We start from the raw sequence: 26,470 nt of genomic DNA, 5'->3' as shown, positions 1-26,470 counted from the left end.
TAATTAATGTATCATTCATCAATCAAACAATTTTCATATCATTCTCAGATTGTTGATTGAGTTTCCCTACACATTGATACAGAGCAGTCATGAAATCATACACATACAGTATGTAAAACGATTATGTGAGTCACATCCAAGGAATTTGTTCACAAATGGTGGGACTGACGATCTGTTCAGGTATTTATTCGTCGGTCCATTCAAAAGGTTCAGGGGCCTCTGGCTCCTCCTCTTCTTCTGCCTTCTTTGGTCCACCAGCTACGGATGAAAAAGATAAAGGAAAGGAAGTTAAGTCCAATATGAAAAGAAGAAAAAACAGCAAAAAAACAAATACAAAACAAACAACAAACAAGGGAAACGCTCTCGGCGGTCTCGCCTGCATTACGCAATTCGATATGATGAAAAATTGAGGTATCGACATTACTTATAGGCAGGGTGGACCATTAGCAGAAAGAAAGAAAGAAAGATAAAGACAGAGCGTAATTCTCTGTCATATATGTCAAAACTAAGGTTTGAATCTACTCTTGGTTGAGTATGAGAGATCTTGACAATCATTACAGGTAACTTATATGCTGAAAGCCAGAACAGCATTACCTGTCTATAAGATGACATCAGTAAACACCCTTTTAAATCATGGCAAACACTGTGTCTGGTGTAGATGAATTTCCAAAGTATTCATATTATAGCATAGTATATTTAAATTTCATACCCAAGACAAAGGAGAGTTGTTAACACTGCACCTTCACAAATCAGAATTTCATGTCCTCACTGTTCCATTCTCTACCCACAGTAAAGGAATCATGTATTTATTTCTGTAGCCATTCTATTTTCAACCAAAAAGGTAAGGGGGGGGGGATATTCCCGTCAATGTCATGCACGACTGTGAGTCATGACATGAGATTCCATTCTCTACCCAAAGTGAAGGAATTGTGTATTTATATCTGTGGCCATTCTACTTCCAACCCATAAGGTAAGGGGGTGGGGGGAGGTTTTTCCTGTCAAATGTCCTGGGACCCGTTTCACAAAGCCTTTTTTCAATGACAAATGACAAAAATCAGTGACAAATCTGTTGATGACCAATCAGAAGCAAGGATTTCAGTAGCTTATAACAAAAACTGTCATTTGTCACTGATGACAAGTTTTGTGAAACACCCCCCTGATGTCTGTGAGTCATTACACGAGACTTACCAGCGACATCCTTGACAATCATCTTCGGCTCTGTGTTCTTGAGATCCTTCACCATCAGAATACCACCAATGGATGTCTGTAATAATTAACAATATTTAAAAAAAAAGAGTAACTGTTACATGTAATCCGTTCCCAAATCAATCCATAGGAGACACAAGCGTCAGCACACATTCCCCTATGTGCTACCAGTGATCCCAAATGCTTACATTTTACAAATTACCATTCAAATATTGAACTGATGGGCAAATAAAGTGTCACCATGACACAAATGCAGTTTGACATCATGCTTCAGGCAATAATATGACAATAACTTTTGAAGTATTTGATAGCAGCAGCTTGAAGTATTACGTAAATTAAGTCATACCTCTGGATATAACGGCGTTATATTGAGAGGTATCACGTCATGTTGGAAAATATAACGCTTCTCATCCTTGTAGCGATGGTCATGTGACAGCATTTTGACCAATTACACATCAGTATCTATATAGGAAATTTAATATTTTCAATTATTTTTGTCCTATAATCAAGTTTATAATTTGGCTGATAGTTTTCTAATATCTCACAATTATATTTTCCTTTTGCTCATTTTGCATCTACATGTACTTTTCGTCCTCTCGATATAAACTGCACTACTTACCGACTTGATGGGTTTGTATCTGCACTCCGCGGGGATGGACAACACCTTAAGCTGGGCCGACATGACGCGGGCGGGATTCCCTAGCATCTCAAACAACGGTTCTGGCTCCTTCTTCTCCTTCCCTTTCTCTTTCACCTTCTCCTCTCCATCCTTCCCCTTTTCTCCATCTTTCCCCTTCTCTCCTTCCTTGGTCTTCTCTCCATCCTTGGTTTTTTCATCCTTGACCTTTTCATCCTTGACCTTTTCCTCTTTGACCTTGGGGTCAGGGGTCTCCTTGGTGTCCATCTTGACCTCTTTCTTATCGTCGTCCTTGACGCTTTCTGCATCATCCTGCAGATGGGCAATTTTTATTATTATTATTTATTATTGTTTAGTAGGCCAATCATAAAAGCACAATATAATTACATTTTGACAGATTATGCAATACATAAACGATACAAGAGGAAAAGGGAGGGAGCAACGTGTGGGCCAGGGCTCACAAAAGTGAAATTCAACACTATTACCCGGAGGCATGTGAGCAATGAAAATAAGTATGCAATTGCAAAGAAGCATGTCAAAATAGTATTTCTGGTCTTTATGCCTAATACTTAAAAACGATCGAGACAAAAGTATACAAATTTTCATCAATCATGCACATAATTTGATTTCATCTGCAGCAGAGCCCAATTCATGTTCGGCCCGAAATAGAAATATGTTGGTGATCTGGCAGCAGGGTGGAACTTGGTGCTTCATCAATTAGTGTTTACACCTGTTCCTAAACACAATACACTTTCACTCATATAAATACAGGTCTAGGATGCCTTTCTAATTCCATTCTTGGAATGACATTGTCATTTATCACAGGGTACCGTAATTAACGTTGTATAAACCGCCCTCGTGTATTAACTGCACCCCTCTTTTTCGCCCTCAAAAAAAAATAAAAAATTGCCGACTCTGTCGGCAGCAAGCCAGGTCCGTTTAAAAAAAACCCATGCGGGAAGGCCTTTCATTTAACTGTGAGGTGCAGTTGAATGTGTAAGATCATAAATGTAAATAAAAAAACAGGGGAGGACCTAGGTTAGAACCTTGTGGTACGCCGTGCCCGTATGTAATAGAAGAAAAATTGGAGGAATTATTATTATAAACTACATATTGAAATCTATCAGAAAGATTACTTTCAAACCAAGATGACAGACGAATTTGAGTGTTGTTTTAGTTTCCGAGTGGTGAGTCAACACACCGATTACTGAGCTGGGAGACATTGCCAGGCACAGTGCCAGGTGGAGGGGCATGAATCGAAACTTTAATCTTTTTGTTTTTTGTACCTGTTTATAAGACGCAACCCCCACTTTGAATTTTTTTCGGCGGCAAAATAATGCGGTTAATTACGGTAAACTGTATTATTTTAATCCTCTTACCACGACCATCTTCTCCTCTGCGTCTTTCTTCTCTCTCTTCTTGGCCTTGGCGGTGATGGAGAGCACGGCGGTAGCTACCTTCTCCTTTTCCTTCTCCTTGGGCACCTCCAGAGGGGGTGGGTACGCATAGTGGGACGGCTTGGCGCTCGATTTGAACTCCATCACCGGCATCTGATTGGTGGATGAGGATATGAGTGTAAGGGGCAAGAAAACAGACTTTACAACGTGCCCTGGCCGATAGAGTACAGGGGGGCTTTTTACAAAACTTGGCATCAGTGAGAAATGACAATTTTTGTTATAAGCTACTGAAATCCTTGCTTCTGATTGGTTATCAGCAGATTTGTCACTGATTTCTCTTACTTGTCATTGAAAAAAGGCTTTGTGAAACGGGTCCCAGGACCTAATCACCCCAAAATTGTTATTATTTTCGATTCAATCTAATGACTAACTGTAAAGAAAGATCATTTGTTTAAATGGGTCATTCCATAAAGTTGGGGCAAAAAATATGACGGTGTCCATGTAACATTGGTATGAGATCTTCTACTACACATGGATCATGAAATTAACTGTTGAAGATTTGTATGCAATGAATATATAGTAAGACCGTGCCAGAATCGTTCCAAAATCTTTGCTTAATACACATTTCTCTTTTTAACAGCGTTACATGGACACCATATGCATATAACATTACATAACTTTGGGTCCACAATATTGATTCACCATGAAGCTTGAGTACTTTTGAAGATAGTTGGCTATGCTTTTTATGGTTCTGGGAAACGTTTCACAAAGCCCCTTTTTTCAATGACAAATGACAAAACTTAATTTGAGCAAACATTGTTACAGTTGATAAGAGACATAGTTTCTCATTTCTGGTTTGTCACAAAAACTGCCCCAACTTCATGGAATGACCCTATTAGAACCACAATTTTTGTTTCTCTTTCAAGGTGCTTCTCAATGAAAAGTGCATTAAAGAAACCTTTGCAAAAAGACCACCTGCCCTTAATGGATGTCTTGTGTTGTTTCCTTTGAGAAGCATTTATTATTGCTTTGTATTTAAACCCAAATATTGCATCAACTAGTTGTTTACTTGCAAACTTGGTGCACTGGATTTTTAAAGCAGCTTGTCATGTCATGACTGAAAAGGGGTTTAAAGGTAAAGATTAGTTCTGGGACCCGTTTCACATAGCCTTTTTTAACTTTAACCTCTGCAAAACAAGAATTGAGTTAACGTACCTCAAGATCGGAGTCGAGAGCGATGACAGCGGTGGAGGTGAATGCCAAGGAGAGGAAATGGGCCAGAGGGAACCAGTACCAGAAGTGAAGGAACACCAGCATACCAACCACCGAGGTCAGATGGGTGTGGCCGGTCCTGGACTGCAGACAGATCGTCACATTGCGACCACCTATGGGTAGGGAAGGGAAAGGTGAGAGAAAGAGGTAGGGAATTGTTATTCCTGGCTCATTTTTCCTGATTGAGGTGTCATATGAAAGGGCAGAAAATGAACTTTCTAGAAATGTGATTTTCTCTTTGAAATTCAGATACCGCCCTTAAAATGACTTTTTGGTTTCCTCTCTTCAAATTATTTTTTAATCACTCATGTGTGAAATATGCCTCATATGAGTTGCATCAAATGAAAGAGGAGGATCTAAGCTTTACAAATATGTGTCATTTATGAATTACAATTTTGATTAAGTAATGATAAATGATTGATAATACTTGGTTTTGCTTTTTTCTGGGACGCACTGTATATATATATATATATATATTTTTTTTTTTTTTGGATGGGGAGGTCTTAAAGTTTATTACTGATATCTCTATTATATGTACGTAACTTGGCATTCCAACTAAGTTATACCCATAATAAAATGGAATATCCAAAGCTCCTCCAATGTTATCATAATCTAACTACCAGTAATTAAAGACCAATCCATTATTGATATGAGGGGTATTCATACCTGCATCCATGATTCCTTGCGCTATGATAGCTCCATACTTGGCCATTAGATCTTCATGCTTGTCACCGATCGTCTTGCTGTACATACTGCGGAAGTGAGCCATCTAAACAATCAGAAAAACAAAAGAAGACAATGTTACAGATGCTGTGCTTCAAATCAGCAGGCCTTTCCTTTAGATTTTAAACAGCAATTAATGGGGATTAGATCCAAACTTTTTCAAAATCTGGACCTGATAATGTTGGTCAATGAATGTCTTGCTATGCATAATGTGGACAGGATCCATCTGCAAAAAAAAAGAAGAAGAAGAAGAAAAATTAGAAGCTAAGTTTAGAAATGGTGTGACTGTGATGCATGAAAGGAGGCAAGAGATAAAAAGTTAGAGACCTGACTTTGGGAGTTTCTAAAAGGCAATGCCTCACATTTGCTTCAACCAGACTTGAGAGAATTCTAAATTAATAAGTGTAAAATCTTGAACAAACACAATAAAATTCTAAGTTTACAGAAATCAATCATCACTAAACTGTGTTCCTTAAAGAGGGAGCATAATGGTGTTGTATGCACTTCTTACAAAATAAATTACACATCAAACATAAAAGACCCCTTTTCCATACCATTATTGAGATTAGTACACACCTGTACCTGTAAATCGGGAGTGCCAGGAGTGTCAAGTCTGACGGACATGAGCACTATACAAGAACCAACTATTATTATTATTATTACCGTTTTTTTAGGTATACAATGTACATAACATCCTATCTGGAGTGTGATCTCCCTTTAACCAAATGCCATAAAGGGTTCTTAACTTTAACCAAAAGGAAATTGGAAGGAAATAAAATGTTGATATATGACAAGCAATTACGAACTCAACATTTCCAAACGCTAACCTTTTTTTTAACAGAATGAAAGGAGATTATCAACGAATCATGTAGGGCACAATGCATTGATGGTGATTAGAGTGTTAATAGCCAGGGGGTGTACACCTGCGTCTAAGCCTGGATTATGATAATCGATGCACACACCCAGCCCAAGGTGATCAATGTGAAAATATTCACTGGAGAAGTGAAAAAACAGAGCTCGGGAAAGTTTTGAAGGAGCGCTTGTAAAGTAAAAGATAGCTTAGATTAAAATACAAAATTACTGTATAGATAAAATACAAGGAAATCTCACTTTTCCACTGTAAGACATAGAAGAGTGCCCTCCCTCCCTCCCTCCCTCCTCCCCTCCCCTCCCCTCCCTTACCCTCCCCTCCCCTCCCCTCCCCTCCCCTCCCCTCCCCTCCCCTCCCCTCCCCCTCCCTCTCGTTTAAACAGGACTGTATTTCCTATAGAAAGGAGGGTGAAAGCTGTTTTCTGCCCTAGAATCTAGAATAAACCGGTTCTCAAACAAATGCGTTGGTGACAATTGCTTCATGGTCAATTTCCTACACTAACCAAGTAACTATGGAAGAACATAAAAAATAACCCCATCAAACAAGTAGCCTTATACATGTATACCTCTAAACCCCCGGCCCCCCCACTCAGGGGTCAGAATGACCGCATGCGTGTTACCAAAATGTCCGGTAAAGGGGTAATTTTCTTGCGACAAAGTCCGGCCCGAGAATTGTAAAAAAAGGGGTGTATTTGACTTTTCACCCAGAGATTTCTTTAAAAAGGGTTTGTTTTTTTTTTTCTCTCATCTCTTTGGACTCCTGAGAAATTATTCCGAATTTAGGGGGGTACATTGAGCATTTTTCCTGATTTAGGGGGGTCTCCAAGGCAGGAAAAGCCTGCGAAAAGCCTGCGAAAGGGGGGGGGGGTCGAAAATGTTGGCAGTCCTCAGATAGGGGGTGCTTTCAAAAAGAGGGAACGAGCATATGCGTACCCTAAATAACACTGAGTGGGGGGGGGGGGGGGCCGGGTCTAAACCTAACCCTAATACTAGCCCAAACCCTGAGCCAAACCCTAAAAAATTAACATCGCAAATATACACACACAGTGTGGTATTCTGATGTTAAGTAGTTCACAACATGAACTACATACAGGAGCAGCATAAACCGGTCGTTAACAATTTCATAATTGAGAGAAACTCTGTAGTTGCAAATGTAGATCAAGCTAAGCACCTAGTCCAGGGGATCAGGTGAAAATGATAATTACACTATAGTGTTGTTAATTTGAAGGTAAATCATTAATATTCATTGTAGGGCAAGCACGTTTGAAATAAACTAGGTTAAGTAGTAAGAAGAGTCTCAAATGGGACAGTTCCTTGTTTCCTTGCTTGTGTTGCGTTGATGGAACAAATGATCTGATTGGCTGTGGCTTGTGGATTAGGTACTGTTTTGTGCTAATGTTAAAAAGCGCTGTGATTGGATAATTTTCTTGAGTTAATTGATAAAATTATTTAAGTTTTTCTGTTTTTTTCTCCAAATAATGTGCAAGTTTTTGAGCTCGAAGACTTTGAACTTGGGGCTAATTTGACATATCATTCCTTGCACATATTTTGAACACAGGAAGTCACTTTTAAAAATCATGATTGTCGTTTAAAAAAATGATATTTACTCTGAAAGTTGCTGCTTGAATCTTTGATGTGCATGCTTTGTGAATAGCAATCTGTACTAATCAACAAAACCTTGGTCAAAATTCAGAAAATGACATACATATAGGCCCGATATCACATGCACTCTATTTGTTAACGCAATAAGGTTGAACAAATTCTGCAACTTCCTAAAGGACTTAGCTTGTGGATAATGTCATAATACAGCAATTACTTTCAAAGGACCTAATAAACCCCATATTCCTGTAATTGTTACCTCTACCGTATTGATCAACATGTTTTGTCCCCAAAGTGCGAGGGGTATTTATGAATAAAGGGGTGGCCAATTATACCAGTCGTCAAACACCAAAAAAAGAACCTAAACATACCATTGGCATACATGTGGGTATCGTTAAACTACTTCTGTCATCCATGAATAGTAAGAAAAAATTAATGATGCGTTTATAATTTTAATTTAACCTTGTTGAATACAATATACAGATGAGGAATGCACTGGAAAGGGGAAAAGAAAAAGGTGTTTTTAAATATTTAGCCTTGATAATATAACTGGAGTATTATGGTAGCATGGAAAACAGGCATTTTTGGCAGTCCTATGGGGTTCATTACCCTTTTGTACGTTACATCAATGTCTGAGCGGAAAAAGAATAGTTTGTTTGTGAGTTTGAGAGAAGGGATAGCAGGAAGAAAGGACAGGAGAGAAGAAAATTGTTTTTAAAAACATGTTGAAGGTGGTGAGGAAGATGAAGAGCAGAATAATGAGACAAGATGAAGAAAAGAGACGAAAGAGATGAAAAAGGATACATGATAGATCATTGCAGATCATCATTGTCCAAGCTAAAACTGGTTAGTTATAATTGGGAAAAAGAATGCTTTATATAAATCCAAATAATATTATCATTACTACTGTTCTTATTATCATCGTTATCATGGTTATCATCAACACCATTATTATATCTCTGTTTTATAAAATTAAGTCGTGCAGTAGACAAATCGCGATCACATCAAAGGCAATTTAAAAAGGTGATACAGAAGCGATGAGAGAGAGAGAAAGATATAGAGAGAGATATATATATATATATATAGAGAGAGAGAGAGATAGAGTGAGATAGAGAGATAGAATATTGATGTAATAAAGGTTGATGAGGAAAGTATCAGAAAGGAGAAAAAGAAAAAATGTTCATAAACCAGGAGCTATATTTTGCTTGTCCAATTTGTCTTATATCTACTTCAGGCAATCATAAAAGCAGGATACACATACTATGCATCTTGGGAGTCTAGCCCCGGAGATTGAGAGGAAAAGAATTTAACTCATCATGAGAGGCAAAGATGAGACTTAAGATTCATTAAGACAAGATGAGAAAATATCATTAATTTTTCAACTTGTAGAATTATCTTATTAACTTCACAGACTACAGAAATATGATCTGCCTCTCGAGTACATCTGCCATTAGAATTACAATCTGGTTCACAGAACCGAGTTCTACTTTATATTTTATTCCTTCTTGGAAACACTTCATCACGTTAAAAAATAATGCTCTCATGAAACGAAGGGTATTGTAGTGTGCCCATACCACCTTGTGTCAAATAAGAGTTTGAGTTCTGGAAAAGGCAAATAAAAAGGTGTAAGGTTTTTCTTTCATTTAAAGCTTATCTGCCATAGTTTACAGGAGGGATTAGACCGCCATGCAAGATCACTGGACAGGTGGTTATCTCATCAACTCAGCTCTCAGTTAACATAAGAAAAAGAGGATCATGGGGGACCAATGGTCACCGATTAGGCATCGTTTGTTATATAGAGGGCGCAAGTAGCTACAAGTAGTGCAGTGGGCCTTTAATGTCACCCTCCTGTCATCTTGAAAACACTTCATTCCAATTTAAAGGTAGCTCTCATGAAATAAAGAGTCTTGAGTGCCCTTGTCACAGCGATTTTAGGATGATGGTCAGATCATGATTCTTGATAACAAAGTAAATGACGTAATCTAATGGACCAAGATTGTCAAAACAACAATGTTACAAAGTATTTGATCGCTCCACACATTCAATTTTCCAGGAATCTATTAACGTCTACATGTAAATCATCGAATGCAAAATCCTCTGACGACCTCATATGATAATTACAGTGTGCAAAAGAGAAAGATAGGAAGCGAGGGGGCAGGGACAAACACAAAAGGTTTCACTATTATCTAACATATCTTTTCAATAACCATATATTTATTTTACATTTAAATGAGTCCAATGATTTTAATTTCTCTTCCTTATATATGATTTTGTGACAAAATGAATAAACAGATAGGATCATATTGTTTTTACATTGCCTGTCAAATGTACACTTCCCTCTAAACAATTTGCTTATTTACCCTTACTGTTTTGGTACTCTTTATCCTGTATGAATCTGAATTGTTTTCTAAAAATGTAATTGTGGAACAATTAACTTCAAAGTTCTACTGAATTGGAAATGATAAACTGATTCCATTACATAGCTTGAGCTACAATGATATCTTACCGATAAAGAGGATGATGCCTGGTGCACCATGCATAAGTAAGTGAAACTATAATATTATATCTTTAGTAAATTACTCATTTAATCAGGTTAAACTTACACCACAAGCTCAATCAAGAATCAATTTTAAAGTGTACTAATGACCCCCCCCCCCCCCCCCCCCACAAAAAAAAAAATAAATAAAAAATGTTTGCTTCGTCTTATAGGGTATCCACACCATTAAGTTATATTATCATGAGCTTTAAGTGTTAAATCCATAAAGAGATATTGCAAATTTAAATACATTTTGTGAGTAGACTGGTCACAGCACCAATACTCATTCGCATAAAAAAGGGGGTGCGCACAGAACCCGATTCCAACTTGGGTTCTGCGTGAGAGGTAATTATATTATCCTTTACATTCTTCAAATATGTATTCCTCATTCATTAACCCATAAACAGAGAGGTAAAGCAAAGTTTTTGCAGTTGATTTTATGTATACTGTCTGTACATACATAGTAGGAGGTGAATGGTACCCTTTAAATCTTGGTTAAATCACCCGCTTGGTCTGTCATGGGTTAAACCAATCATGATCGGCAGATAGTAGCTTGGCCTTGAATTCTATTTTCCTCTTTCGTTAAACGGATAGAAATGATACTGTCTGTTTGGAACCAGAAAGGTGTTAACTCTTGAGTAAAATGATATAAGTTAACACCCTTCTGGCTCCAAACAGACACAATTTCTTAAGGAAAGGGGATTAGAGTGTTCGTTGTAATCCAAATCTACAGCCACAAATAGTCCCATGTGTGCATCCTTCGCTATGAAAGGGCTTAAAATGGCCGCTAATCCAATGAAGGTCAGATGGAGAGAGAAATAATGGGGGATGTTTTTTCTCTGCACAAGGAGTAAAATGTCTGAGGGATGTGGAGGTGTGAAATAGATAATGAAAGGCTGTTCACACTGGAGGAAATTAAACAAAACATGTACACAAAAAGTTGTATAAAGAAATATTGTACACTAGCAAAAGGGGTGTACAGACTAGAAAACAATTTTGAATAAAGAAACTAGTTTTTGATAAGTCACCTGACACTACAACTGGCTAATCATTAGTGTGTGCTCTTGAGAAACCCCAGTAATGTAATACAATTTTCATGAGAACTAATGTTTAGACTAGAATTGGACCCTGGTTATTGATTTTTTGTTTGAAACAATGCCCCAAAATGGGTTTTGCTATCCATGTTTCATTATACGTTTCATCACATAAATATGAAGTTCACATAAAAAAAAACAAGTCCTTATCATATAGAAGCATTGGTTTGTTTCAAGCATGTGTATGATTGTAAGAATTAAGGAACTAGGGGACCGACTGCTCTCTCATCCTTTCTAAGGAACTTCATAATGACAATTAACACTGTACCAAAGAGCACTAGTAGATCAATTTGGCTTTGAACCCGGGACCTCCTGGTTACGAGACCAATGCTCTACCAATAAACCATCCCGCGCCACTTTTTTCCTAGTCTGAACTGGGGGGATGGAGGCTAGGTGTGATATTCCTCGCCCCTTATGGGGATTCCTGCTCAGTTAATAAGGAGATCAGCCTCTGGCGGGGTAACATTCAAAGCAACATAATTAATCCTCACGGGAGGTGGGAAAACCTATTATCATCTCAGTTTAAACATTTCTTCCTTGCAGATAGAATTAGGGCATGGAGTACACTAGCTGTTGGTAGATGATTTGTTTAAGGATTACTAAAGGATGAGAGCGTTACATCAGAAAACATTTGGGAAAACAAAAATCATTTCTCGTGGGAGAAGTACAAGGAGAGGTCCTGAAATGAATCTACTTGTAGTATTTATAGATGAACATTGGGAATTGATGACATCAACCCAGCCGTGTAAATGTATGAATTGAGATTAAAAAGACTCATTGTTGTAGAATGATTAGGTAAAAATCTGGAGGTAACCACACACTATCTAAAGGCCACCAACTATACCACCAACTACGTCTAAGTTTGGGAAGACCTAGCATTTATGGTAGATGATAATAAGCTAACACAAAACATGTGATATTCTGTGATTAAGACTATAAAAGGGATATATAAATGGGATTCTAGACTATTAAAAGCCATGCGGTTGAAATACATGTACATACCGTAATGTATATTCTGATCAAATACAAATCCAGGACAGATCATCAGTATCTCAAGACTCGCCTTTCTATTTTTCTATTTTTTTACAGCATAAATCAATTATTCTACAGCCAGCTAACTTTGAATGATATTGAAATCATCCTGCAATTTTGTGTTCATGTTCTCACAGCCTTTAAAATTGCAGCAGCACATTCTCTGCTGGCAAAGCGTAGATTTGCAGGATTAAAATCAGACATGATACATAAAGCATCCTCAAATAATACTTCCACAGTGGGCAAGATGCAGTTAGGGTAATAGTATATTTTTTGGAAGATGTAGAAGTAGTAGATGTAGAAGTAGTAGATATAGAAGTAGTAGATGGAGAAGTATTAGATTTTGAAGTAGTTGATGTAGAAGTAGTAGATGTAGAAGTAGTAGATGTAGAAGTAGTAGATGTAGAAGTAGTAGATGTAGAAGTCTTATATGTGGAAGTAGTAGATGTAGAAGTAGTAGGTGTAGAAGTAGTAGATGTAGAAGTAGTAGATGTAGAAGTAGTAGATGTAGAAGTAGTAGATGTAGAAGTAGTAGATGTAGCAGTAATAAATGTAGAAGTAGTAGATGTAGCAAAAATAAATGTAGAAGTAGTAGATATAGAAATAATAGAATTAGTAGAAGTAGTAGATGTAGAATTAGTAGATGTTGCAGTAATAAATGTAGAAGTAGTAGATGTAGAAGTAGTATACAAACAAATAGTATTCAACTTCAAGACACTATAATCCAGCAAGGGCATCACCACTATTCTGACATCTCACAGTCGGTAACTTATCTCTGAAATCTACAGTTCCAAGAATTCTATTTCTCTGTCATTCATCGATTATTCACAGCATGAGACCCTGACACAAGGATGAGGAAGATTCCTCCACAATGTGACCTCAAACATACCAGCTCTAAGTTCAAAGCCGTTATTTATAGGGGTGAGGTATGAAATTCCAATCATCTTAAGGCTTGGTGGACAATATCATGACCACTTGCATTCATGGGGGTGTTTCACAAATCCTAAGTTGAACTTATCTCTAAGTTGGACTTAACAGTTATGGAAAGCCATTAGCATCTATGAAAATATTTTGTAAAAGTTATTTTAAAAAAGGCATAGAATGTTGATTCAAATCTCTCATAATTTCTATCATCAAAGAGATTTCATGTCTTCATGTAGAATCTATAAAAAGTTTAAAATACTTGATTTTTCTCTTTTGAATATATTTTATTTTAAGACTACAAATGGCTCTCCATAATATTTTAGTCCAAGTTAAGTTAAGTTTGACTTAGGATCTTTGTGAAACACCCCCATGGAGCATGATTTATTTTTTTAATGAAAGATAGCAATTAGAGAACTTGACACAAATCTACCGTAGCTCATAAATCAGGAACTGAAAATACTTATGAAATCTCTCTACTTGCTTGATTTGCAAATGTTTATATACACAATGTATTTGCAACAAAAGAGGGTAATTCCGAAATTGACTAATATTGACAGTTGATCCCAACATCTGGCTTTTCGGATGCTCAGTTAATTGTTAACTACTCATACCTAAGAGATAGTTGGTCTTTAAAGAGAAGGTTGAGTTCTGGGAAGAGGTAAAACACAATTTGTGTTATCATTGTTATTATGCAACTGTGGAAGAGCATCAGATAAAATTGTTCCCTGATAACGTGGCTCTTCAAATGCCTTAATATTCCTAATATGGCACGTAACATCATATAAATCGTAACTGACTTTTATGCCACATGTTCGTGTAGTCCCATAAACATCTTTCTGTGTGTAGTGCTTGTAACTTTACCAAGTGGGCCAAATTTCTTATCATTTTGATGATTCCAGAACCTTGCAGTACACACTAATACTTATATGCTATAGTATCAACTTTTTCTGATCGATTCCACATGCAATCATATGACTAGAAGTCAACTTAATTTATAACTAGTCACAGTATTTTATCAGAAAGTACTTCGCAAGAAACTACAGGTATCAGACCTTAATCTACAGTACCTGGTAGTCTTTGTTTCTCAAGGCCTTCACTCCGCGTGAATTGAGGCCTTTGGAAAATCAACTTTACTTACAAAGGACCGTATAAGAAACTGCCACTTATAGAGAAGGTTGAGTTTTTAAGTGGTAGTTTCATTCTTTTTGAGAATGTTTTTCTCTCCAGGTATGTTTCAAACTTAGTTTTCTATTGAAGTAATGATCAACATTTTAGGGCATTGAGTTAAGGTGCAGTATGTTTAAAAAAATAGGGAAAAAAGTATTTCATTAAACAGGAAAAACGTACTACCGTAATTGTGAGAAAAAAACAGAATAATTCTGGGAAAAACTTAATGGTTGGCAGCACTGATAATGTTTGAAATGTATTGTGTTGTGTGAATGAGCTACAGATTAAAGAGATGACACCAGCTGTATATTAGCTCCCTTTAATACACAAAACCTTTCCTCTCTGGGGTGAAAGGCAATATAGATTGGTGATATGACACCATTAGTGAAAATTCTGTTGACAGGCGACAGATAGATTTAGTTTAGGTTGACTAATAAGATCTTGACCTCATTAAATCAAACACCAGGGCCGCACTTCCTGACACGGGGGCTTCTCAGATGGAGAATAGGAGGCTGGTTGTCAATACCAACAGTAGCAGTAATATATGGAGTGATTTCTGATTTTGCGTGCTTCCAGCCGAACCAGTATTGACTCTTTGTTATTAAAAGAGAAGCTGGATTTCTGGAATAGGGCTGCTCTTCAAATGCCCTCATCACATCAAAGCCCAAAAGTCACAATTACAATATATCTCATTAGTGTTGATTCATTCCTAGAATGTAAATAATCAGGTAACCTACAAGAACATGTAGATCTCTTGTAGCCCCAGCATCGGAGCAGCACATAATATTCTGTCTTTGACATTTGGAGAGCAATTATCTCATACCGGAACTTTGGGTTTGGGTTTGAGGACTTTACAAAGCAATCAAGACTTGACAACTGTGGTAGGTTTTTAAACTTGGTCTTGGTTTTTAAACTTCAAGGTTATCGTGTAGTAATGGTCCATGTGGATGCTCTCAAGGTTATGAAACATTATGAAACGTTCTAACCACGAGCGATTTTATGGTCAGTGCACGCCATTTGGGGTCCTTACTTGAATTTGTGTGCCGTACTGATGCAATTTTTTTTGAGGTTATGCCAGATATTAATAGATGTGTATTTAAAAACAACTACTTTATACAAATAATACTCAGTTTTTTATATAGCGCTTATTAGAACCACTAAGGCGTTCCAAACTTGGAGATTATTACTCCGGCTTTAGCTGTGCTACCATTGCGGTGCTCTAGCATTTCAAAGAATTAATTCCTGCCAGTTACCTGTATTTACATCACCTGGGTTGAGTGTGGCAAGTGTAGATCAATGTCTTTACTACCTACAATGTAGCTTGTAGTATACATCCGTGAATACTCATTGTTTCGGTCCAGTGTTGTTTTAAAATTGACATTTTCTAAACTTTTAAAGTTTAAAACAATGACAGTTCCTTGATGTGAACTTAGCAACTGTCTGAGAAGATAAACTTAAGTGTCAGCGGGAGAGGGAAGGAACATTGTCCCCTTTCTGGTTACACAGCATGCATGGTGTGTCTTCACAAAGGATGCATTCCCAGAAGGTTCCTTATTGATATAATGACTTAATGATTGGAACTAATCCATTTCTTCCTATCATGGAACATGTGTTTCTTTGTAAATATTTATTTCATTCTCAAGATTTTTTATTTCATAACTTTAAGAGCCTAAAATCTAAATATTAATGAATCAACAATTGCCACAATTAAGGAAAAAAAAAACCCAGTTGATTAACTCCAGCACAGAACAAATATGAATGTCTGCTTTGTTGAATATTCAACTGTAATTATATGATCATTCATTCTCTGCAACAAATTGTAAACCCAACTTTTCTTATCACTGTTTGAAATTAACCAGTATTATGTTGTAATTATTTACTTATTTCAGAAAAAAGGAAGAAAGGTGGATTGCGTAACTAGGTTGTAAACACATTTGGGTTCAAGGCAAGTTAATACAATTGACTACACTGTAAACTTTCCGGTTTGTAATTCTGAACTATTTGATTAAAATATAACAGAGAATTGCTATTTATACTATGAGCTAATGATGACAATTTTTAAAGATAAAACTATCTTTCAAAGGATTGTTTGTCAGGTTAATTACACCATACCAAGTCCAAACCAAATTAGTGTGATTAATTTGAAATACTTTCAATGAGGCATTTCAAAAGGTAGCCTTGATATCTCCAAATTCAGCTACTTTTCACCAGGGGTAGATCAAGGATTAAAAAAAAAAGGTCTGTTGTCAAAGTGCCCACTTAAATGGTCGGTTGTGCCCAGACCCTCCCTCCGCAGTTCTGAAACTGAAACAAGCACAGTAGGGATGAGCACACTAGAGCACAATAAGGGGGCACATTCTTCTTTGTGTGTACTTAAGGAATACCATATTGGGTTTTAAAGGTAGGGGGGGGGGGGGGGCACAGTGCACAGGCCAGTTGAGCCCCTTCCAATTCTGAAACTAATGCACAGTAGGGGTGAGCATATGATGAAGCAGTCTTGTTTACATTGGTAATGTCCCACCATGAGAGTCAATATTCTGGCTCTAGCAATTATCCACATCAGAATCATTGAACAAGCGCTTCTTCATCACGACTGACCGCCCCCACAATCCAATAATTTCTTAGAAAGCTCAACTGGAATGCGCATTCAGTCAGGCTAATATTCTGTTGATGTCATCATGTGATTTGTGCACTCCACTGGACTTTATATTTAAATATCTTAAAGGTTCAACATGACTTAAAGGGATCCGGTAACTTTGTCTCAGCTTTTGAAACAAAATCCTGGATTTAGCTCATGCTGCAATGATAATTATAAACCTTTAGGTTAGTCAGAAACCCCATGACTTTTACAAGCCGATCGCCTGTCTGATTATCAAGATATTTATGATTGGATTTACAAATTTTGAAAACCGTTTGCTAAATGGTTTTCATAACACTACAGTCTATTGGGGAAAGCGAGTATGGTAAAACCGGTCACTCAAAGATTACTTTTTTGAGGCACTTCTTGATCATTTTGAAGTGCGATTTTTTTTAGGGCTTCAATATTACACCATATCACAGACACTGATAACACGTAGGGCCGTGCATCTCAGATTTAACATTGTTAAACAATGCCTTTTAACATCAAAGGGTGGTGATTGATTTGCTTTCAATCAATAAAATGAAATTGCAATGTGATCATGTATTTCACCTGGTATGAAATTAGGTATTCTGATCGGTTTAATACTTGATATATCTGACTGGGTTTTTTCATACTACACATATTTGTCTAGGCATCTTCACTTTAAAGGAGATATGCATATGCTTCTGACTATATTGATATCTTTCTGTCTCTAGACAGAACAAAATATTATGCTTTTATAGTTTAGTAAATAAAATCAGACTTAACATCATCCCTTTAGATGCAAAACGGCATTAACACTGTATTAAATATATGAGCTAATGCCCTTGTGGCACCAAACAGGGGAGACAGTGCTGTGCATCTACATCTACTTGAATGTGTCTCAAGAGACATGTTGTGCCAGTATATAGTCAAGGGATTACCTGTTTTACTAGACTAGATTCCAAGAAATTATTAATGTACGTCATAACTTCTACCAGGTCTGTTTATCGTTACCACACAAGACAAGCTGTATGCTTGTGCTCTCATCCCATCACCATAGCAACGGATGACAGGATAATGAGGAGGCAGATGTCACAGACTGCTCATTTTTAAAAAAAATCTTCAGTGACATGTCAATATTTGTTTCAAGCAGCTAACATAATACTGCATGGCGAAAATAATACTGATTTATATACTTTTATACATCATTTCTTCTCATCTTACAGATCAAGTTGAGTACTAGCCATGCAATTACATTGTTTATTACAAAATTTGAAAAAATGTCTGGATGACATTAGAAAATGCTGACATTGTAGTACATAAGACAGAAGATAATGAATACTGTGAGGTTTTGGGATGATTAAAATGAAAAAGAAAGAAAGAAAGAAGAAGAAGAAGAAGAAGAAGGAGAGAGGAAAAATGTTGCTAATTTTTTTTTTAGAAACGTGCATGGCACGCAAAAATGGGTATACAGATGGTTCAAACTTTTCAGCTATTTATTGTCATATTTTGAATGTCTTGAGTGCTTTTAAAGTGCAATCCCTTTCAGGTGGCATTTCTACTATCATATTCCTCCAAACTGACATACAAACAAAGAAAAAGAGCTCATAAATAACTTTTTCATTTTTACCACTTAAAAACTCAACCTTCTCTATAAGTGGCCGTTTCTCATACGGTCCTTTGTTAGTAAAGGTGATTTTCCAAAGGCCTCAATTCACACAAAGTGAAGGTCTTGAAAGACAGAGAGTAGATTCAAGTCAGAGAGTTTCTTGCGAAGAACTTTCTAATAAAATACAATTACTTTTTACAAAATAAAGCCACAAAGTAATGTATCTAATTTGCATCCATTTTGATACAATACCATGTGCATCAGGAAGGGTTAGGGTAATAGGATTGTGGCTATTTTAAGAAATTTTTTCCTACAACTTATTATATAATGCTTACCAGTCTGGAAACCCTTCCAAATAAGTTAGTTTGGAGCCCCACCTCAAGTTTGGATATAATATGAATATAATAACTTGATTTAATTTGATATACTGATGTCAGATTTACCTTTGGGCAAGTGACTTCATTCTGCTGAATCAAGACCATAGCCGAGGCAATGAGGGCGCCCTGTCTCACGTAGTTAACGGAATCGTTCAGCATGGGCTCCAGAATACTCAAGGCATCCTGGTAAAGACAGACAAAACGTATATGAAATATATGCATGCTTATAAAGGGATTTAAAAGGAAGTTCAATCTGGTATTTTAATTGTTTTGCATAATAAAAGCAGAAAATAAGAGAAACAGATTAGCGCATGTTTGAAGAAAAACTAGATGGAATTCGACTGCGCGCAGTCGAAAATGATGCCTCCGTTATAGAGCAATTTTACAAACCAAAACAGAAAAAAAAAAAAAATTCACGTTCAATGGTAATCCATTGACAGGTTCTCAGAATATTGTGATTACAAGCAATTTCTCATATACATATATGACCCTTTGATCTTTGACCTCATGACCATAAAATCTACTCAGTTCATTGGCTCTGCAAGATGTTCTGAGTTAAATAGTAATCCATCTGTCAGTTCTAATGAGAATGCGTTCACAAGCTATTTTTGCATACATAATGGGCCCATGACCTTTGACCTTTGACCTTATGAACCAAGAATCTACTCAGTTCATTGGCTCTGCAAGTAACAAACATGACCTAATTTTGGCATGAATCCATCAATCGGTTCTTGAGATAACGCGATCACAAGCTGTTTTTGCATTCGTAATGTGCGCTGTGGCCTTTGACCTTTGACCTACGTGCTCCAAAATCTAATCAGATTGTCTTCCTATGGTGATACACACTATCATTAAGTTTGAAGTTTTTACATCTCCAGTGGTTCTTGAGATATCATGATAACAATCTCAATGTATGGAATTTCATAAGTTGACCTCTGTGACCCTTGACCTTTGACCTACGTGCTCCAAAATCTAATCAGATTGTTTTCCTATAGTGATACACACTATCACTAAGTTTGAAGTTTAAATCTCCAGTGGTTCTTGAGATATCATGATAACAATCTCAATGTATGGAATTTCATAAGTTGACCTCTGTGACCCTTGACCTTTGACATACGTGCTCCAAAATCTAATCAGATTGTTTTCCTATAGTGATACACACTATCACTAAGTTTGAAGTTTAAATCTCCAGTGGTTCTTGAGATATCATGATAACAATCTCAATGTATGGAATTTCATAAGTTGACCTCTGTGACCCTTGACCTTTGACATACGTGCTCCAAAATCTAATCAGATCGTCTTCCTATGGTGATACATACTATCCTTAAGTTTGAAGTTTAAATCTCAAATGGTTCTTGAGATATCGCGCTAACAAACCCAATACAAGGAATTTCATAAGTTGACCTCTGTGACCTGTGACCTTTGACCTACGTACTCCAAAATCTAATCAGATCGTCTTCCTATGGTGATAAATACTATTCCTGAGTCTTAAGTTTAAATCTTAAATGGTTCTTGAGATATTGTGATAACGGTCAAACGGGACGGACGTACGGACGGACGGACGGACGGACGGACGGACGGACGTACGGACGGACGGACGTACGGACGGACAACCCGAAAACATGATGCCTCCGGCACCACCTTCGGTGGCGGAGGCATAAAAATCAGAATAAAACAACAAAGTTAGGAAGTCCTGAATTTGATGGTAATGAAACACAAACTGGTAACTCTGGGACATGTCTCTTGAGTTCTCTCCAGTTGTCCCTGTACTAAAAAAATCTAGAATATTAATTTTCTTAATAATTGATGAAGGAATAAACTTATTTTTATACAAGGTGTAAATAAGGGTTATGATATCTACAGGGTTCATACTCTTTCTCATAAATTTAATTCCATGACTTTCCATGACTTTTCTAGCCAGAATTCCATGACCTTTCCATGACTTTTACACATTTTTTTTACACGGTAGACTGAAAATTTGATCTCAAATCAAAGCGAAGCAAAGTGCATGTTTCAAGTCTACTAATAGAAAGGCAGCTTTTGTTATCTAGTTATTTCATCTGTTACAATTACATGTTATTTTTTCATCATATTCGATATGCACTGCTATATAATATTCTTACAATTACACATACATGTATTCATATCAACAATTGTCCATTTTTTAATGGCAATTTTCACTTCTAAAGAATACAAATTGCCTGTTCCTGGTTTCATGGACCACCATGATTCCTTCAATAGCTCTCCTTTGCATGTACAAGGTAACTACCCCCCCCCCCCAAAAAAAAGAAAACAAAACAACACCAACACACAAACTCACACACATACCATCACCAATTTTGATTTCACCAACAAAACACAGTAGGCCTACTCACATCAGCTGATGAATTCTTGTTTCGCTAGCATTAAGCTGGTCAATAATTTCTGAATGAGTTTTTTCTTGAGACATCTTCATGTAGCTGTTTGAAAGAAATCCCTCTACACATTGCACCTGTCTGAATATTTGGTGGCATTGGTAACAAACTGTCCAAGTTCTTTAATAATTCTTAATGGCATTCAGCTGTTCATCAATCTGTTTCTGAATTACTTGTAACTGGGATGCCTTCTCCTTTGCTGTACGTCGGAGGCTGTTTGATTTGGAAATACAAGTCAATCTTCCTTGTGACTCTGCTTCCTCAGCATACTTGTCTGCTGAGGTGTGAAGACTTTTCACATCTGCTTGCAGTCTCATTTGTTTGGCCTTTAGTTCTTCCAAACCATCCATCAGTCCTTTTCTCTTTCCTTCTTTCTTTTCCTTTTCCTTTTTACGCCTCTGTTCATCGAGATAGATGTGGTATTTCTGCCTGCCTGCAGACGCAGCCAACATGATTGATTTGTCAATAGTCACATTCTTGATTCCTCCAACATACTTGATATGGTCATAAATGGCCCTCAATGATATCAGTGAGTGTCCCAGGAGATTGTCCTCTTCAACTTCGTTGTTGATTGAGAAACCTCTCTCAATGGAGGCTTGTCCATGGGACAAGACAAGCAACATGCGGACCAACTTTAAGAGGGTCGAATAGCGAGACTCGGACAGAAATTTGCACATTACAGAGTCCAATCTCTCTTTCTTTGGATCAAAGTCTCTCATCTCTGCACTTCTTGATGCCTCATCACATGCTTCTGAGTATTCTCTTAGGATATCGTCACATGAATCCTTAAGTCTGTGGGCATCACTAAGGGTGTTAAGCACCCTCTTCAGCTTTGCAGTGGAGTTTTCTTTGTCTTTTGCCATGTTCTTTGGACTCAAGCATCCTATATTTCTCACAAGTGCATACTTAAGCGGACATCGCTCAATGAGCTTCCGGGTCATTGCAGCAAGAAACTTCTTTGCTTGAGTGCGAAATTCCAGAACTTTCAGCTCACTGATGATATTTTTCGCCTTCAGATCTTTCAGCTTCTTCTCAGTGTAGAATCCAATGTCCAACTTGGCCAAGGGCAGCTGAATGGCCTCACTGCTAACATCTACCTGCATTATCTTGTAAGGAGAAGTAATGGTACTCCTGTCCAGCTTTAAAAATCGCTGCATAAGGGATGCAAGCATTCTAGTAAGGTCTTCAGCTAAAAAGGGCAGCATTGGTGCATCAGTCTGATAGTCTGTTAGGAAAGGATTGACCAGCTTTGCAACAGATATGAAGAAGTACAGTCTTGCTAAGAAATCAGTTATATGAGTACATTTTGAAACAGTTTCAAAGGACTTGTTCTTTGGGTGAGGGATTTTCTTCTCTTCTACTGCTTTAACATACGCACATACACTCTCCCAGATGCTGATTGCTCTCTCTGCAACAGGAAGGTTTTCCAGCCATCGGGTCTTGCAAAACTTAAGTGGCATGGTATGATCTCCAGTTATCTTCTGATAATCCTCTCTTCTGGCAGGGGAATCAGAAAACAGGTAATACAAGGATGATAGAAAGCTTTCCACCTCCCAGTCAGCAGCCTTGGCACCTGTCAGAAAAGCACCATTAACTATATGGAGCCCGCATGAGCCTATATTCAGTATGGATTTGGTCAGGTCAGCAGTGTACTCTCGCGTAAAGTCATCATACATCTTCCAATTAACGTTGGGACCATCCATTGATATTTGCAGTAATTTTTCCAAGCCAACTGTGTGCAGAACTTTATTCAGTTCTTCCTTGAGGTGAACAGCTGAACCATGTCCGATGAACACAGACGTCAAGTAGCGAGTGCAAACTTCATTGTGTTGCCATGTTCTTATGAGGAAGTCCATCTGCTTTTTCTGGAGCTTCTTGTTGAGGCTTTCATCAAACAGTATCACATAGTGGTTTGATTGTTTTATGTTGTCATAAAGGAGGTCTTGCACATATGGGCCCAAACCAAACACCGTCATATACCGACATTTTGTTTCTGACAACGTGAAACCCTTAGCAATAGCTGAGTCCGGAAACATTCTTTGAAAGAGCTCACTGTTGTGCTGGCAAGAATGAAATGATAAATGATCCTCCACCACTTTCAGACACCAGAGTATTTCAGCTTTTAAAGTTTCCTCTCTTGCAGCAACAGGAATGGGAGTTGTCACTTTAGAGGTTGATGGCGCACAAGTACTGGTTGTTGCATCTGTAGACGTGATAGATACTGATGAACTTTCTGCACCTTTTGCCTTGAAGAAGCTCTTGAGTGAGAGAGTAGAATCTAGGAGAAAAGAAAAAAATGTCTATTAAAATAAATAAAATATAAATATCATCATTTGGTAAGATTTAGGGCCGAGTCAAAACGTTTAACTGCCGTTCAAACGACCATTAAAAGCATAAACGTTTTCCTATTTTGACAACCGTTTGACAGTATGGGGAAGGAAAAAAAAAAAAAATTCACGGCAACTTTTGGCCAATTGATGTAAGTCACTAAGACAAGTGGACTAATTTTTGACTCATTCCTTAAAAACATATTTTAAAGAAATAGAAAGGAGGAAATAGAGTAAAGTACCCGGTAATCGGTCAGCTCCGGTTTTCGGCCAATTGGTTGGATACATGGTAAAATCACTTTAAAATACATCGCATAATAGCATAACACATATCCCACACATACCATACCATGCCAGTGTCACTGAAGAACCACATTTGCAATGAAAAATATATCCTAAAATATCACATTTTAGCGATGTAATCGGCGGTCCCGCTACCCAAATCTGAAAAATCGAGTTTCTTACGCGTGTATGTAAGAAATATGGGTACCATAAAATGAGCTTTATTTCAAGTATTTTTCAGATATAGAGCCCGATTTTGTGCTGGTCGCAAGCTCAAAAGTATCTCATCGCATGTATTAAATCAATGCAGCCGCACACCGCGACGCACACACGATATGTCCGTCTAATTCAGATTCCAACTTCCGATCACCGCTGTGCCTGTATTCGGTCAGGCGAGCACCCGGGAGCTCCGGCGTGGGATACCTGCTCCGCCCGCTTGTGCTATACATCAGCGCAGAAACGCACGGCGCGCGCGAGCGCTTCCTATTGACTCTGTACATGCGGCCGTAAACTGAAACGCTCGGCCGATAACCGGCTCCAAAACAGTGAAAATTGAAATGAATATTGTCATGGCAATTCGTGATTTTTTTGGGGGATTCTTTTTTGTTTAAATAATAATAATATTTGCTTCATGATTTGAACAAGAAATGATAATAAATAGGAAGTAAAGAGTCCAATAAATAGGATTTTGTCTTAAGTGGCCGAAAACCGGGTACTTTACTCTACTTCTCAAGGCAAGCAAACTGTTGGACCCAATTGTAAGTACAAAATTTAGTTTTATGATTTTTGGGGTCAATTTTAAGGTAAATTATTATTTTTTTTTTTTTCTGCAGTCCACATACAGTGCCCGGTACAACACTGGCGTGTGAGTGCGGAGCCCCCTGGGTTAGCGTTCGGGCTGTTGCATGCAGTAACCTAGCCGGCCCGGCCCGGGGCCGGGGACGCTCCCGAACGGGCTGGTCGCAGTAAGCAGTAACCAATGCCTGCGAGGTGACATCGCATCGCTAAATAATCTCAAATCTTTCATTTTTATATAATTATTATCAGTCATTATTTGGATTCATGCTCAATAAAGGATCGGTAAAATTCACATTAAAAATGCTCACTTACGACGTTGTTGCTGTTGGAGGTTTGCTGTGTGTTTTTCACTCTTCTTGTGGCTCTTGACGGCTGCTTCGCCCATATTACGGACACTGAATTTACACATACAAACAGCACATCTAGCAGTCCCCAGATCGGAACTTTCTTTCAAAATCCAGCCACGGTAATCCGGGTGTTCTAACCAAGCATCCTTAAAATGACAATTTCCAGGCATTTTGAATATCACTTCCACAAAATTTGTAATGGTGAAAATATCCACGTGACGAGTTCCAAGGTCTGTGAAAATAAACAACTCCGTTTCATGAAGAATCAACACATGCACAAAAGTTTCAAAACACATGCCGTCGCGTCGATATATAGATCGTCAACGAGCTAGCGCTGCCAATTTGCCTTGTTGACACGTCAGTATTGTTCCTTTTTTATTTAAATAATGAAAATTAAAAAACAAATATTACTAATTTACTTTTTCCTCATTTATTGGAGAAGTGTAAAAATTGTAGTAGTCTAAGTGGTCGCAATTTAATGCAAAGCCAAAGTGCAATCGAGGCATTACATTCGTTCTTGGAGTGTCACATGTCGCGTTGGCACCATCATCATATGCACACACACACTGCACACGTACACGTGCGCTAGCTTGCTGAACTGAGCTAGCGCTAGCGAGCTCGCTCGCAAGCTAGCCATGTGCGCACGATGTGGACCGTACCGCCATACACTGACCATACACACGTAGTTCGTATCGTACACGTACACACCCACGTACACAGCGCTTATCCATCGATCATAGTGAACACATTCACAAGTACAATCAGTCGGTATGTTACGAATGAAAGAAAATACGAGAAGAAAATGGTTGAAATATCTCCATTTATTCACTTGTATAGTGAGAAAATACTATAGTTGTCCATAATTTTGATATTCCATGACTTTCCATGACTTTCCAATGGAAAAAATAATTTTCCATGACTTTCAAGGCCTTAAAAGCAATAAAGTAAAATTCCATGACTTTCCAGGTTTTCCATGACCCGTACGAACCCTGTTATAATCTAGGACTTATGATTATAAATTTTATTTAGAGACAGCAGAAACCTATGAATTCCTTCATCTTTCTCAAATCAATTAAATTACCCCCTCCCCCCTGAATAAAAATGGAACTTACCTTGTTTCCAGTTCCTGCACATGCAATACCCAAAGCCATGGCTGCTCCATATCGAACATGGGGGTTGTAGCTCTCTGATAGGAGGGACACCACAGTTGGACATTGCTCAGGTGTTCTGTAATGAGTAAAATAGAAGAAATGCGTT

General features: G+C 37.7%; 2 protein-coding genes across 2 annotated transcripts; both read right to left on the bottom strand.

Moving 5' to 3' along the window:
- Window positions 1-36: 36 nt before the first annotated feature.
- On the bottom strand, window positions 37-26,470 carry LOC115918541 (26S proteasome non-ATPase regulatory subunit 1-like). The gene is made up of 8 exons (XM_030982244.1): window positions 26,326-26,470; window positions 19,112-19,228; window positions 5,179-5,281; window positions 4,456-4,625; window positions 3,223-3,393; window positions 1,826-2,155; window positions 1,189-1,264; window positions 37-258 (listed from the first exon to the last, which is right to left on the bottom strand). The coding sequence occupies exons 1-8, from the start codon at window positions 26,362-26,364 to the stop codon at window positions 185-187; spliced, it is 1,080 nt and encodes a 359-aa protein (XP_030838104.1). The 5' UTR covers window positions 26,365-26,470; the 3' UTR covers window positions 37-184.
- On the bottom strand, window positions 20,911-26,208 carry LOC115922734. The gene is made up of 2 exons (XM_030982243.1): window positions 25,179-26,208; window positions 20,911-23,737 (listed from the first exon to the last, which is right to left on the bottom strand). Exons 1-2 carry the CDS (start codon window positions 25,507-25,509, stop codon window positions 21,582-21,584), a joined length of 2,487 nt encoding a protein of 828 aa, XP_030838103.1. The 5' UTR covers window positions 25,510-26,208; the 3' UTR covers window positions 20,911-21,581.

Source organism: Strongylocentrotus purpuratus, unplaced genomic scaffold, assembly GCF_000002235.5.
Source record: "Strongylocentrotus purpuratus isolate Spur 01 unplaced genomic scaffold, Spur_5.0 spur5_scaffold_12, whole genome shotgun sequence".
Lineage (NCBI taxonomy): Eukaryota > Metazoa > Echinodermata > Echinoidea > Camarodonta > Strongylocentrotidae > Strongylocentrotus > Strongylocentrotus purpuratus.
The sequence above is the reverse complement of the archived record's forward strand: the minus strand, read 5'-3'. Positions and strand labels throughout refer to the sequence as shown.

Excerpts from the sequence above, each read along its gene's own strand:
- LOC115922734 (XM_030982243.1), bottom strand. The coding sequence starts at position 25,509 with ATGTGTTTTGAAACTTTTGTGCATGTGTTGATTCTTCATGAAACGGAG. Across the intron at positions 23,738-25,178 it reads CCTCCAACAGCAACAACGTC|ATTCTACTCTCTCACTCAAG; the intron begins GTAAGTGAGCAT and ends CTTTTCTCCTAG.
- LOC115918541 (XM_030982244.1), bottom strand. The coding sequence starts at position 26,364 with ATGGCTTTGGGTATTGCATGTGCAGGAACTGGAAACAAG. Across the intron at positions 3,394-4,455 it reads CTCTCGACTCCGATCTTGAG|ATGCCGGTGATGGAGTTCAA; the intron begins GTACGTTAACTC and ends TCCACCAATCAG. Across the intron at positions 259-1,188 it reads GATTGTCAAGGATGTCGCTG|CTGGTGGACCAAAGAAGGCA; the intron begins GTAAGTCTCGTG and ends TTTCATCCGTAG.